At 33.0% G+C, this 16,469-nt stretch overlaps 1 protein-coding gene across 1 annotated transcript in view; it reads right to left on the minus strand.

Annotated features, from left to right (window-relative positions):
• Window positions 1–11,054, minus strand: part of LOC106708724 (protein O-mannosyl-transferase TMTC1) — a 42,892-nt gene extending 31,838 nt beyond the window's left edge. Inside the window, exon 1 of the mRNA XM_014500271.2 lies at window positions 10,685–11,054. Coding sequence (XP_014355757.2) covers window positions 10,685–11,016 — 332 coding nt within the window. The 5' untranslated portion in view covers window positions 11,017–11,054. The remainder of the gene's footprint in view (window positions 1–10,684) is intronic.
• Window positions 11,055–16,469: the final 5,415 nt, after the last annotated feature.

Below are 16,469 nucleotides of genomic sequence, written 5' to 3' on the forward strand. Positions count from 1 at the left end.
GATGGACGAATGGACGGATAGATGGATATAAATTAAGTCATAATTTTCTTTTCGTCTACATTAGCTCATAAATGTCCCCATCAAAGGTAGGATAAGCATTTGGGTAGGCTCGAAGCATCTCTTATTGGCTTAAAGCCTATGCAAATAATGTGACTAGGTCAAAGTCAACCACGCTGGCTCACGGGATGGTTGACTTCACACATATCTTTGAATTTCTTCGCAGATATGTGCTGGTTGCATCACGATGTTTTCCTTCTTTGTCCAACGTCCGATAAATGTACATATGAAATTCTAAAATCGAAAATAAACTGGTACACGGTGGGGTTTGAAACTGGACGTATAGATTTCGGCTTAATCCGGTCAAGCGCTGATTTAAATCTGACTATATGTAGACATAATATAGACATTTTGAATTTTGCATTATAATATAATATAATTTGTTTTAAACAAGTATTTAATAGATAAATTACAAATGCACACAGATGTATGTTACATAAAATAATGTTTATATCAAAATACCTTTCCGTAATAAAACCGAAGGCAAACTTAAACGTGGACCGGTATCTGAACATAAGGGATAAAGTAGAGGCTATCTGCTGTACATGAAACCTGAGTGGTCTAAGTTAAACGCTATGAGCGTTTTTCAAATAAAAATTCAAGTTACGTCTTTTAAATAAAAATGTCTAAATTATTGCACAAGTATATTCTTCACATAAATCTAGGTGGATCTTATCTCGAAGAAATTCAGGGCGTGCATAAGATGACTGTCAAATACTGAAACTTGTAGCAAATAAATACTGAAAGTCGAATCAAGAAACCCGAAAAGCTTATTCTTACTAATAATATGAGAAAGATTCTTATTATTATTTCATTAAGATAAGATTTATAACACTCTTTTAACTTGTACCAACACTGTTGAGCAGAGGACCGCAAAGCACTTAGGTATATAATATTTTTATTACTGTCCCCGACCCCGCTTAGAAAGCAAAGGCGGCCCACTAAATAAAATATTCTCCACAAGAACGTTTGTGTTATTGCCTGGCTTACTTTACTGCAGCTCGCTACTTTTTATTTTTGCTCTTGGTCCGTCACAAAGATATTTTTTTATTCTTAGTCCAATACTTAAGTCCATGTTTATGTTGCGCATTTTAGTAAGATTATGTTCAAAGAGGGTTGTCTAGATTTGTAAAACGTTAGGATGAAATAATTTTGTTCGACCATAGCCATATATCTTTTTTTGATTCGGACTTTAACATTAGATTTATTAGTATCTATACTGTTATAATAAAGCGTAAACACACATTTTTAACTCAGGATTTTAGCAATTTCTGCATACTTTTTAATGATTATTTTTGTGATAGAATGTCCTATACTTACGACACGCTTTAAGCTACTCGTATATATTTTTACTCAAATAAACTTAGGGGGGAGAGTGAATTAAAAAAAAATATGCTAGAAAAGGACAAAACTGCCAACCAATCGCAACAAAGTTGGATGGTTGCCATGGTAACAGTAATTCTCAGCCAATGGTTGGAAGCCTTCGTTGTCATTTCAGCATTTGAATTTTGACATTTGCAATTGAATGTTTTACGCAATGTAAAGAGTTTTTCTGTGTTACAATTTTGTATGGAATTCCATGCGGATGAATCCGAAAGCAGCTAGTTCATTATATAATACTATATTAGTAAAGATGTAACCCAAAATTTATTATTCCAAATATATCATAGTATTGGATAAGTTGTAGACTTCATTTTTATATCTATATATATAAAAGAAAGTCGTGTTAGTTACACCATTTATAACTCAAGAACGGCTGAATCGATTTGACTGAAAATTGGTGGGCAGGTAGCTTAGAACCAGGAAAAGGACATAGGATAAGTTTTACCCCGTTTTCTATTTTTTTTTATTCCGCGCGGACGGAGTCGCGGGTAAAAGCTAGTATTATATAAAGCAATAAAAAGGGTATTGTCAAGGGCTTCGAAAGGATATCGATATTTCGTTACAAAACTACGAAGTGAAAAAATGGTTAGCCACGTTAATACGTAGGGTTTGTAAAAAAAGTACATTCAATATTGTTATTGCCTACTTCGAATAAGAGACTATTTTAAAGTACAATCGTTATAAAAACTCTACTATTTACAACTAAAACATGCCTGATCTCGTCGTCTTACCGAAACAGTAGCGATTACGTAAAATAATTAACCTCATAGTAGGTTTGATTTTTAATTAAAGTTTCTTAGTTTTTACTAACAAAGTTTGTAAGCAATGTAATTTTTAGTAATGTTATCATCTACTTAGATTATCTAAAGTATCATCTAGTTTATTCAGTTTTTATCTAGTTTTAGAGATTATTAGTCAAGATCATCTCGAGCGAATTGCGCGCTAAAGTTACCAAAAACCAAGTGTCAGATAGCTGTAGTGAGGCGACGTAAGCGTTGATATTTGACATGTCGAGTGCTGCGCCGATACACCGGCACAGTGTTGATTTTTGTCTCTAACACTAGCGATAAAATACATAAGTGTACTACATAAGTTAAAACATAATTTACAACAAAATTGCAGCGAAAGTAACTTATAGAATTTCTATGTAATCATGCAAAGTGCATATTTGTAAATGTCCAAAGTGTTAAAAGAATATAATATGAAAATAACTCTGAACAATTTTTTTTTTTACTTTAATAAAGTTGAATGTATAATTTACTTAAGAATGTATTTATTAAAAAAAAATAAAATATTTCTCTGAGGTGTTTTAAAAAAAAAGCTTCAAAGTTTCTGTTTTGATTAAATATTTTTAATATCATTAGTGAGTTTTATTTTCTAAATATGACATTTATTTATCTTACAATTTTAATAATATACAGATATAAAATACAAAATACTATAATATTTTAAACAATTTCCGGTTAAATACTCGTATGTTCACCCTACTCTTAACCAGATTGTTGATCCTTGAAAAGGTAATATGAAGTAAATTGATAGGATTAAGTTCTGGGATAAGGATTATCTTGTACCCTGGGAAATCGAATGAACCAATTTTGACATATGTAAAATAAAATCGTTAAAACTATGTACTTGGATTTATGTAGTTTTGGTTTCATGTTATCAGTCTTCTACTGACTTTCTATACATTTTAACTTTATTTTATTTTTATTTAAATTATTATATCTAAGCTTGTACTAAAACATTGGTAAATGCAGTATTGAAATGACGGAATTAAACCCACAACCTCATGTTTAACTATAGCCTATTATTCTGGCGCTAGAAATGTAAAGAAATCGTTTTTTAAAATTTAAAAAACATTTTGAAAAACTTAATAAAGTGAAGATATTGCGGTAGCTAGAGAGACATCAAACACAATGACGATCGATGTCTTTAAAGATTCTCCGGCAACATGAGAGAATAGATAAATATCTGTCAGAGTACAGCCTGCGCCGGCCACGGACACCGAGTGAAAGAACCCTTGCGTTGTCTTTTTTTCAGATTTTACTTTGAGACGATTCCTTTAAAACCAAAGTCCTCAAGCGACGAAACTCAAAGAGATAAGAAGAGATTCCAAAAGTCAATTTAATACAATCTAAGTACATCAATTTATCTTATCAACCAACAAATGCGTGGTTCCCATTCCCAATCCTTGAAATAAAATTCAAGAACACTATGTAACGTTTCGTAATCTGAAAGTTTAGAATAATTTTATGAACGTCATAGAAATACTTCACTTCAAATTTTTTATTAAAGCATTTCTTTTAAAGACTAGCCACAATAAAATTTAATTAAATACGTGGCGGCAGTCTAATATAAATTTAGTCATGCTTCGATTCATAAAACGTAGATCAAAGACCTGAATCCTACACTAGTATAGCTTAAATTTTTATGACATAAAATAAAAATAATATGAATAACATAGAAGTAGGTATATTGAAATTAAACATTCGTCAGATTCCGACTATCTCAGTATAACAGTAGACGTATATCCGAGAGACGCTGCCTCGTCTGTACAAATCGTCTACATTAATCTTAGTCACTTATTACTCCATAAACTTCCTCGTGACGAATCGCTCGCCACCTGAATCAAAGCGCTGGGGATTTTAATTACTACGAAATGTCATCTCTGTCATTAGTATTGACGGCGTTTTGTATTAATTGTCATCTTTAGGTCCTCGATGGAAATAGTTATTTAATTAGATTTAAGAATCTGATAAAAAATTCATAAAGCCTTTTATAAACTTCAATTTATAGAATAGTAGCCTATGTGTTCTACGTCTATAACAAATTTCAACGAAATCCATGTTCTGGAAATACCTTGTAACAAACATTCATCCATACATCTAAACATTCTCAATTCAATATTAATAAGATAAATATTTTATTTCGAAAATTACGTACTGTTTGGAAATATTGTTCCTCCCAAGTAGAGTAAAAGCTTTATAAAAAAAGCTTTTACCCGCGACTCCGTCCGCGCGGAATAAAAAAAATAGAAAACGGGGTAAAAATTATCCTATGTCCGTTTCCTGGTTCTAAGCTACCTGCCCACCAATTTTCATTCAAATCGATTCAGCCGTTCTTGAGTTATAAATAGTGTAACTAACACGACTTTCTTTTATATATATAGATTTTGTGCCGATTCCACGTGATTGGGAAAAGGCCAGGGAGATGATGATTTCTTTACAAATAATCTAATCAAATAAAGTTAACATCAAGAACAAGATCTGAAGTCAAATAGTAAATATAATTCTTAGAAGTTATTGCTATCGAAATGTAAATGATGACCTTCCACCTTAAGTTACCACTTAACGAAATTGTGTCGAAAGCGTTCGTAACGCAGACAAAAACACGTCCCCTCGAATAAGTCTGGACTGGGCAAGTAGCCAAAGAGATCGTAAGCTATACAAACGTATTATTACATTTTCTTTTTTCCTAACTTAACCGACACTTCATCACATTTCTTTGTAATAGAAATTGCAAATTCGTAGTAAAAATAAAAAGTTTCATATTTATTACGATACGAATATTGAAGAATATTTTTACTTACAAAGGCCCTTTGAAAAACGAAAGAAAGTTACTCTTAGTTGCCAAAGTTATTAGAGATCAGTCAAATTAAATTAATACGAAGTTATCTTGATATGAAAACGGACTTGGAACTAGCAACGTTCATCGCACCTGTCTGATGTCAATCGATCGATGTCTCCAAGTAGGTGACGTCTACGATGACAAACATATTTTTATTAAGTTACAACAAACTCTACAATTTGTTAAAAAAATATAACTTAGTTTCAATCGTTTTCTAAGCTGTTTTTCTGTGATTGTGACCATATTCAATTACGCTAACGACTATTAAAATTTTATATTTACCATTAAAATTGGAAACGTGAATGAAATTATAATGACGGTGATGATGATGAACAAATTATCATAATAAGAAATAATAATATAATTCCACCACACCATAGCTTACTGGGATAAATTATCAACGAGCTATGCTAATAATGTATCATTAGGGCATGGATATTACCAGCTCGGATATAACATTTTGTAAAACATTAGGCCTGTGGAACAATATCGATAATTTGCCAGCAATTGGTCCGCTGCCAGTGGTTATTAGCCCGGCGTATCGGCTCTGTAATTACGCTCCGAAGCCCAATTGATCTTATTGTTCCCGCACGCTCCGCGCCGCTCTGTAGTTACTATAATTGAAACATTTGAAATGGATATGAGTCTCTAAGAATTTTTGCTTTATTCTAGCTCAAGCTTTTGTTCTATCTAGATTTTGTAGCTAGAAATGCTAGAGTTAGTTTAACTTAGAATGCAGATTAAGAGTTAACTTTTAAAAAGGCATCTATCATTTTATTCCTTAATGTAAGAATACATTGTAATGTAATTGTTTTAACTAATTATAGTTTCTTAGAACAATTAGTAAATTACTTTTGAAACTACGACGAATAGTTTTTTCGTCGTAACCAAGTGAATCGATCTAATTCGAGCTGAATGCCCCACGTCTAATTGAAATAACTTCCTAACAATGTTGGCGACGAAAACTTTACACGTTATCGGGTTGAATGACAAAGTTTCGTAGCTCATGGAACTATAACCGTAACATTGACGGTCCTGTTCACACGCCACAGTTATCAATAATGTCGCAGCAAGACAGCGAAGCTCTTACATTCGTATGGGATGGGTAGGGGAGAAGCGGGTGAGTTTTTATCCATTCGTATAAGAAAATGTTCTACAAAAGCCAAAGCAACGAAGGTAAAATCACAAGGGATTCCGCAGGCACATCAATTATGGATTTATCTTTCAATCTTATCTGCTATCAATTACGATTATCGATGTTTTTTTTTTAATATAACATACACGGATTTCAGATAAATGAAATGAAATTTTATGTTAGTGTTAAATCAAAAGGCCAGTCAAAATCGTAAGCTCTAACCAAAGTAACAGAAGCACAAAATTATTATGTAAATTTCATGCATTAATTCCTTCGTAATATATAATATTTCTACACCTCAATGATTGCAATTATTTTATTTATTTTACTTAAACATCCTCGTAATTGAAGTAAATATTTTTTTTATTGGGTATATACTAAGGTACCATAAATTAAAGGCAACGCGCCTAGTGGTTTCAGTAGTTTGCTCACGGATCCCTAATAAGATTACGGTACCGTCCCAGAGGCGTTCCAGACCTATTGGTTTTTGCAGAAAAGCCCCCCCGTGTAATCCGATTTCAGTTGCTTACGTGTTTGTTTTCATATTCTCGAGCAAAGTTATAAGTTTTGGGCTCTTGTCTCGCTTTGTGAATAGCTCTATTTTATTTAGCCGTCGCCGCTTTATAAAAGAGGTAGCAATGCCGAGTGACTTATTTAAATTTATATTTTATTCAAAATATTTTGTAGTAATTTGGATAGAGCGTAAACACTTGCTCGTCAGTGGTCTTGGGGCGCAAAATCTTGCGTCGTGGTAACCAACCTTTAGCAAGATAGAGATGTAATGGAGAGTTTGGTTAAGGTTATCGATCGGATTAATTTACACAATAGAGCATTATACTGTATAACTATGTATATATTGAATTGTTAAATCATTGAACGGTACATTACACTAAGGTTAAGCTCTATGGAGCGATGTTATAACATAATTACGATCGCGACTCTATTGTTTTCCATGGAACAATGAATGTAAATCGGCTTTAGAAATCGCTATGCATGACGTCTTAGTATTACATATCAATGTTATGTTTGAATATTGTATTAATAATTCAAATTTCGTAATAAATCAATCAATATCGAATATTACCAATCCAACATACTGAGGTGTCGGAGAGATTATGTAGGAAGCCATATTATAAATTAATTACGAAACCAATACAGTGAGAGTGTCAAATTTTGTTTTAGGGATTTTAGATGAGGCTTAAGATAATAAGGAAGGAAGGAGACGAAATTTATATAATTAGCGACGGTGTATTTGAAAAGTACACTTGATTTTGCTTTAGATTTTCGATTTAGATGTAGTGCTTCTTTTTAAATTTTGTAGTAAAATTAATAAACATGTATTTTCAATATATCAATAACTTTCTCTGAAGATGAAGTAGAAAATAACCCCCTGTATTAAAGCGAATTGATTTTGTAGAGCACTTTTAATTCTTAAGGCTCTGATCAATCATTCGGAAACTTTTTATCTAATATATTTTACATATATAAGTGTGTTTTGAACCCCTCTCTTTCCAAACTTAGACAGAAGAGAATTAATTGTAATGTGAATAACCGAAGTAATATTTTAACTTATGTTCTACAATTATTTTATTATTACTCGGATTTACTATTATGTTTCAAAATGCCACTTAAATTAGCGGTTTGCTACGTTTAAGTTAATACATAATTTATAGACCGACAAAAATTATCTAACCCGATGGGCATAAGTCAAACACTAGCGCCCACTCGTCAATGTCAAAAAATGTTACAGGATTCTTTTTGTAATGTATCTGGTATGTCATGTTTTTTTTCTAATGCCATTTTCTATACCCTTGTAGGTTGGTTGTAGGTTGTACATTTTACACCGAACTTACTCTATCAGCACCTTCTTTGTCATCGGGCCAGATATCCTAGTTTGACTATAAACGAATTGAGTAGTCATTTTTTATTTTGTTCCTTACTTATACAGGGTCTGTCGTAAATAATGGATAACCCGTAAACTGGAGTTGGTCCAGATGTGAAACTGTAAGAAAATCGTATCTTCTTGCCAGGCTTTCTAACCATATCAAAATGGCGTAGCCTTTTATACTTTTTTATAAATTTCGCTACTTTTTCTGCTGCCGACAGAGGGCACATCGAGCATTTAGTTTAAGTTATTGATATTTTTTTTTTACTAAAATTAACCTGGTTTTCTTCTGAATATCCTTAACAGTGGCCCGATATTGTTTGTGTAAAGAATCTTGGTAGAATAAAATCATTATGACAAAGTTTTATAACCATTTATAAAAATACTTGGAACATCAAAATTCTGACCTTAATATTGATCTCGCTCCTGTAACTTAATATTGCTTGTAAAGTACACATTGTAATATCTTTTTAGAATCTAGGCATACTAGACAATTTATTAAGATCATGGGCAGCTATAGCGCAGTACTTTTTTTTTTCACAGTAAATTATCAAAAGTTGACATTAAGAAAAAAAAATTATTTAAAAAAGAACTTAAAATTACCATTTTGAAAATGTTTAACGTTAAAAACACCTAAAGTTGTACTAAAATTAAATAATACACGTCTTCAGGAGTATAATACTAAAAAAATCACACTGAAATACCTAAATTTGATGAAATGGCAACGGAATGAATGAAAAAAGTAGCGAAATTTATAAAAAAGTATAAAAGGCTACGCCATTTTGATATGGTTAGAAAGCCTGGCAAGAAGATACGATTTTCTTACAGTTTCACATCCGGACCAACTCCAGTTTACGGGTTATCCATTATTTACGACAGACCCTGTATGTAAATTCTAGAGTCAGTTTTTTTAGAGACTAAGGACTATTTATGTGGCAGTTAATTTATTCGCCATTGATAAAGATAACATAAAATGCGCTAGAGTAGAATTAACAGATTTATGTCCACCACCAGTGAGAGCATATCCCGCAAAAGTGCGAATTGTACGAGATAAGAGTGAATCTTTGTGGGCGAGCGGCGAGTGGTGGCGTTATCGTAATTTATTAGTACCCACAGGTGCGGCTATCTGGTGCCCTCGCTCCTACATATACGTGACACATCGTCGTATTCCCTAACATATCTATACGACCTAATACTGACATTTTTCTCGTCAATTTTTTTATAACTCGATGTCTAATCTATCTACTCGCAGTGCCGTTAAATAATCACTAAGTCACTAAGTATTACAAATTATCTAAGTATTAAAAAACTATTTAAGTACTCTGAGTCAGTTATACTAATTTTATTAGGCCCAGAAAGTTTTTTTTTTTAATGTTAAGAACAAAATCCTAATTTAAATACTAGTTGTATTCATATTTTCTTTTGAATATAAATAAGCTTGCTATTATAGCATTATAATATACATAATGTGGTATTTCAGCATTTGGAAGTGGCCGTTATCCTGTTTGATATATTAAATTCGTTGTCCGCACACGCAGTGATAAATAGACTTGCCACGCGGAATATTTATGTGTGACTTTAAGAAGGAAGAAAAAAATGGGGTACATCAAAAGGTGATAACGAGCAAACGGCTTAATTCACCTAAATTGCAGGCGCGTTGCCTACCTTTAATAAATAGAGAAGGGGACGCACGGAAAGGGGATACTTCCCCTTCCTATGCGTTCCTTCTTTCGCCAAATCTACTTCCCCTTCTCATCATATCCTAAAACGAAAAGAGTGGGAAGGGAAAGAAGACTTACATTAGGCCTCTGACGCGCACACTCATCAGACTGTACACAGAATTTCTTTCACTTGACGCCTGTCTTCTGGTCGTGGTATTTCACCGGTCGACTCGGCCCATTCGTGCACCCGACAAATAATTTTGTTGTTGGGTTATCTACCACTGTTATTAGTATAATTTAAGTAGAGGGTCACATTAAAGTACCAATATTTATTATAGTCTGTTATTCTAGACTTTTAATCTATTTACTGAGAGACATACAATGTGGTAGTCTAATGTTAAAAGAAATTGTTAAAGCTCAGTAGTTTCTTAATCACAAACTTACAAAAATACTTAATTGGCTTTTTATCCATGAAACTATGTACATCGAAACTCAAGTACTTGAAGAACTGAACCACATTAAAGCCATGTTTCCACTAGAAGTATGCCCATTTTTACGTCTAGTTAAGTCTAATTAAATGTCATAGTACATTAGACTTAATCTACAAGCTTGAATAATTGATGACGAAGCTATACGTTATCTTTCTAGGTTGCGAAAATCCAACGGAAATCGCGTGGAAAGTAGCATGACTCGTCCAACTTCCAGCATGTCATATCCTCGTTAATACTGATCCCTTCATATGTACAGATTATACGCGCTGATATGAAATATGAAAGATATTTACAAAATTCTTGAGAAAAACCAACGAGACGTGATAGTTTAGACAGAGAACACAAGTCTTGCGTCATCTCTGAACGTTCATAAACTATGTGCATCAATTTCGTACTTACTAATTCCCTATTAGATGTAGTATTATATTTTTAATATTGTACTTACCGAAAAGAAAGCGTGGTGAGCGGCCGATAAGATTTGTGGCTACTGGGATCCGCCATAGGAGTGCCCCAGAAGTCGTTCAACAGGAGTTGCTTCAGAGAATTCGTGCCGATGACGTCACCATTGGTCACTATAGCTGGGATGTCATCATGCACGAAGTCACCATTCAAACTGTTCACATAACTAAATACGGCAGTGGCCGTCACCATCACATAGATAGCTAAATCACTGTTGCACAAACTCATCCCACGGCTCTCCTCGCGGACGGTTGGCAGCGAACGCCTCTTCATTTTCGGGCTTCTTGTCTTTATTGAAACATTCCTACATCTACACATTTGTTTTGATTTTTGTGTTGTCTGTTTTGTTGATGGTCATACCTGTGGAAGAAGAAAAAGAGTATTAAACTAAATAAGTATTAGTAAGTTTTTAAAAATGAAACAATTTCATATGAGTTTAAGAGACGTCGAAAGACGATGCAATGTTTTTTAAAGTTCTGAAAGATATTTACTTAAATGTTTTATAATATTTGGCACGAGTAACGTTGCGTCACCTTAGCTAACACGACAGCTTACATGCCAGGCATGCTTGCAGTCTGCGCATACCCTGTCATTAATATTGTAAGCATGCTAGCATGCGCCGAGGTACTGCATTATCAAATATTTTGCATCACTGTCACAACTTCATCCTATTACTCGCGCTTTGAGAGTACTTAAATTTTTCGTGCCTTGTTTCTTTTAGAATGTATTATACTAATAATATAAAAATTTCATTGTTTGTTTGTATTGAATAGACTCCGTAACTAATGAAGCGATTTGAATTTTTTTTCACAGTTGCGAAGCTACACTATTCCCGGGTCACATAGGAGATATTTATTAGTAGATTTATTTTATTTCGCGCGGACCAAGTCGCGGCCAACTACTAGTATTCTATAAACTTGATTTCATACTTGTAGTGGTGACTATTATCTTCTTATGAATTTTAACTTTTAAACTACGAATATAAAACTAAAGTATTGCATTTATTTGAATCGGCTTGTTGAGTTGCGTATCCCTTTACATTACGTCTGTTTTGCTAAATTTAATTTCAACTCAGAAAACTAATTCCACGCAAGAGAGAGCGTGTTAAGTTTCTAACGAAACGTATACTCAATTGTATATTGTAATAAAGGTTTTTAAAGTATTGCATTCATCATCAACTTGCTTAAATGCACATATCTTTTGTTTTTGTTTTAATACTTTAATTTAATCATCTATCTATATATATAAAAGAAAGTCGTGTTAGTTACACTATTTATAACTCAAGAACGGCTGAATCGATTTGACTGAAAATTGGTGGGCAGGTAGCTTAGAACCAGGAAACGGACATAGGATAATTTTTACCCCGTTTTCTATTTTTTTTTTATTCCGCGCGGACGGGGTCGCGGGTAAAAGCTAGTATCATATATTTTTTTATTTCTTTTTAATATTGGAACAATTAAGGTTTAGGAAACCCTTAAAAAGAATTACAATTCATTAACTTAATGGAATTAATGGTCTAAGTTAAATTAATATTACAAGCGTATAGTTTTTTTTTCTTTTTACACAATACCGGCAGCAAACTTATACACAAACAAATTGAATCATTGTTGAGTTGTTTTAATGAAAACAAACTATGTATAGCGAAGCCCGCTCGTATAATAACAGGTAAGAACACTCCAAGGTAAATCGTAGGGCTAGTCATGTTTACTAAGCCGTTCCGAACTTAATTATTAAGGCTGCTTAATTTATACGTAGATTTAGTAAATTTATAGGCTATAATTTAGTCAGCTTGTTTACTAACTTCGTCAAATTAATGAGCACCTCCCGCTCGACTCCGCTTTATGATTTTATTACAGCGTCAAATAGTTTCAATGCTAAGTAGCCTGATTGTTTTAAGCTTAGAAATACTTTTATTTTATATTCAAAATAATTGAGTTGCTTCTTTTATTTAATTGTTTTTTTTAGTTGTCCCGTACAACAAAAATACGCCAATAGATTAGATAAATCGTAACAATTATAAGAGTAATTAAATAAAAATGAATAGATAAGAATTGTCTTTACCTTTTAGTTACCTCCTGTTATATGGCTTCTTATACAAATATAGAAATCAGATTATAGCCTTAATACAGTTCAATTCATTAATAACAAAAGATGTAAATAAATCTAAAAATATTTAACGCTATAATAGCGCAACTCCATGCATACAGGAATACTTTAAATGAGAGCATATTAACTTTGCGTATATTTCATTTAATAAAGGAAAATATCCAGTGTAACCACGTTCCCCGCATATTGGGTGCCGCAAATTCGACATATTTATATTTAATGCGCGGTGTGGTTACTCGGCATTTTTTTCTTCAGTATGCCATAACATATTTGAGGCACGTACTACGTTCCTGGCTCGGCCAAATGAAAATTCATAACGCCCGATATTACCGACGATATTGAAAAGTAGAATATTTGTGTAAAACTTATCTGTAATGTAAGATGAATTTACTTATTATATTCCAAACTTATATTAACCTTTAAAAAGTGCCATTACTACCCATTCACTTAATCATTCATATGTTCGAAATACTGGTGTGATTTTTATATTATAAAATATATATTTATTGGCAAATTAGGTTAATTAGTACTTAAGTATTTTTACTCTACTTATTGCACCTTCAATTTGAAAAAAAAAATACAATTATACAAAATTTATCACTATCTTTTACCTCAGAGTAAAAATAGTAAATATATTTTTTTAGAATAGAGTTTTTTTTTATTTGAAGTTTAATGGCGCTCATATTCGATGTAAACCTAATTAATATCTGTTTACGTTGCTTCAATACACATGTTTGGAAAGCGGCCAGTTCCGCTCCATCTCTCTCAAGACTTAGTGTTACCATGCCACGTAAATTCACTATACTACATGCCTTACGGCTGGTTCACACTTGGTGTTTTGATGTTGGTAACACGCGGAAGATCCGCACAATCACTAATAACCGCAAATGCACCTCAAACGCGCACTTGAAGACAAGGCGCGCATCAAAATGAATACATTATGGTAGTTAGATTGCGCTACCCAAGTTTGCTCCTTAAAACACCTAGTGTGTAACGGCTCTTATTCTAGAAGTATGTGTATTCGCCTTAGTTAGGATCATTTAATGTGGTGTCGGATTACATCATGAATACTACTTAATGGTAGTTAGATTGCGCTACCCAAGTATGCTCCTTAAAATACCTAGTGTGTAACGGCTGTTATTCTAGAAGTATGTGTATTCGCCTTAGTTAGGATCATTTAATGTGGTGCCGGATTACATCATCTCCTTGATCTTATTCCACTCACGTGGGATCGACGCACAAGGTGTTATAAACCTTAATATTTTCCTGTTACCAGTCAAATTTGTGACTATTAACTATTCAACTGATATAGTTTAGTTCCATTATACTAGATGTTGCCCGCGACTCCGTCCGCGCGGAATAAAATAAAACTTAATAAGTAGCCTAAGTGTTCTTCCAGATTATGTTCTACATCTATGCCAAATTTCATCAAAATCCGTTGAGCCGTTCTGAAGATACCTTCAAACAAACATCCATCCTTCCATCCATCTAAACATTCGCATTTATAATATTAGTATGATATAGAGTAGTAATTATTAAGCAATACTATAATTATTTCTTCACCGCAACTACATACATATATAATCTTGTGGCTCATATATTCAGCTATTTGCTAGTCACCCCTATTAGGCACATAAGTGATGTCACAGATAAAATCCACATATATTTAAATTTCATGACAGGCGGAGCACGATGTCGGCAGACCTTTCAAGGGTTTGAATGTGTAATAAAAAGTTTTAGTACTCGGCATTGAATTTTATGACACTTGCGTTCGTATTACACGTTACAGGCGATTTTATATCGATAAAAAGTCGATTCCAACTTGTACGACCACTCAATTAGATGTAAGTAATTATTTTTATAAAATTGTACATTTCATGCCAGTACCTACTCTCTATTAAATAAAAAATCAAAATATTTGAAATATACACCAAACTTTATGTTGCGAGAGAGTTTATTGACCTTAATTTAGTCGTAAGGGAATTGAAATATGAATTAGGCTCTTATATACCTAATGTAGCTTAACGTGTTTATGTAGATGTAACAGTAGTATGGCACTGTTTATTTATTATTATTCCAACGTATTTACTGAAACAAAATTTCGTAAAACAAAAAAAAATACATAATTTTTTTATTGAGAATCGAACCTTTGTTTATCAAAATATTTGTTAGCTATTCTAATTGATGTGCTTATGCTCTACTTTGTAGGTAGAATTCAACAAGTTTAATGCCCACGTTCTTATCGACAAAATGTCACTAAAATAACATCTGAAGTACGATGTGTGTTCATGGAAAAACCATTTTATTAAAATTTCAATTAAGCAAATTAATGTTTTTAAATGAAAAAATAAAGAAGTAAGTTATTTTATAAGATTAATATTACGTGTAAAACAGTTTACCTAAGGTAATCCCTAAACCATAGAATAAACTTAAGGCTAGATCAGGGTCTAGATTTCTCGTAAACCAACGAGAGATTGGATAATGGGTCTGCTATGAGTTTGCTTGGTGACATATCTGTTTGACCAGCAGTATTTCCTTAAAACTAATAAATTTAAACTCTATGAAAGCAAATAAAAAAATGTGTATCCAAAATTGCCACTATGACCCCCAATTTTACTTTCGGCAATCAAAAGGTTAGTGTTCTATATAAAAAAACTAGTGTACATACCGCGTGACATCAGTTCACAACATTAACGAGTAATTTGCAACAAAGTGACGAAGGGAAACGGACGATGTGATTACTGAAGGCGGAACCACTTGACTCTACCTCAGGGGCCGTTACCGTTGGAAAGCTTCTGTTAAGTGCTCCTTCAAAGTTTTTGTGTTGTAAATGCAATGCTTTTTCCTGTTGACTCGTTGCGTATTAGAATTTATTTTATTTCCATACAGCATTTTAAGTCAATATTTTTTTTTATATAATAAAGTGGCAAATGAGTATACGGCCACCTGAATTCGCCGAAATAGCGAAGCGATCGCTGCTCAATTACAGATTTAATTACCCTTTAATCGACATAATGATAGAAAACAAAAATTAAATTAAAATCGTATTTCCAAACCGCTATGACTTAGGGTCCTTCAAGAAGCGAGCGTATCGCCATTTCAAAGCCCGCCAACGCATCTGCGGTTTCTCTAGTATTGCAGATGTCCTTGAGCGTTGATGAACACCTTTGTGTTCCCACTGTTCATTTGCCCCCTTCTCTTATATAAAAAAAAAAGTTATAGTAAATAATTCGCAGTTGATGTCAAATCGGGGAAATCATTTTTGTTAAATTATTCTGGAAATTCATCGTATCATTAATTCTTAATTTTTAATGCGTAGTCATTTAGGGAAAATAATACATATTAAATTACATTTTATTCCTGATTGAAGGCTATATTGTTATATGTAATAGAGAGGAGCGTCGTATCCGGCTTAATGCGGTACCTTACGGGCACCGTAATTGAATCTCTGTGCCTCTCAGCCACTCATTGTTACATAGATCGATCAGTTTCATACTGTAACAAGAATTTATAGCTAGGGAACTGATTTAAGCTTATCACTTTTTTTAACTATAGGGAAAAGGTAATGGAAATCTTGTACAGACTTTGCAATATGACGCGGCAATAAATTTGAGATGTTTTTATAGGTGATTTTTTTTTGTGTTGTATAAGACATGCTCAAACAA

This window comes from Papilio machaon, chromosome 5, assembly GCF_912999745.1.
Source record: "Papilio machaon chromosome 5, ilPapMach1.1, whole genome shotgun sequence".
Lineage (NCBI taxonomy): Eukaryota > Metazoa > Arthropoda > Insecta > Lepidoptera > Papilionidae > Papilio > Papilio machaon.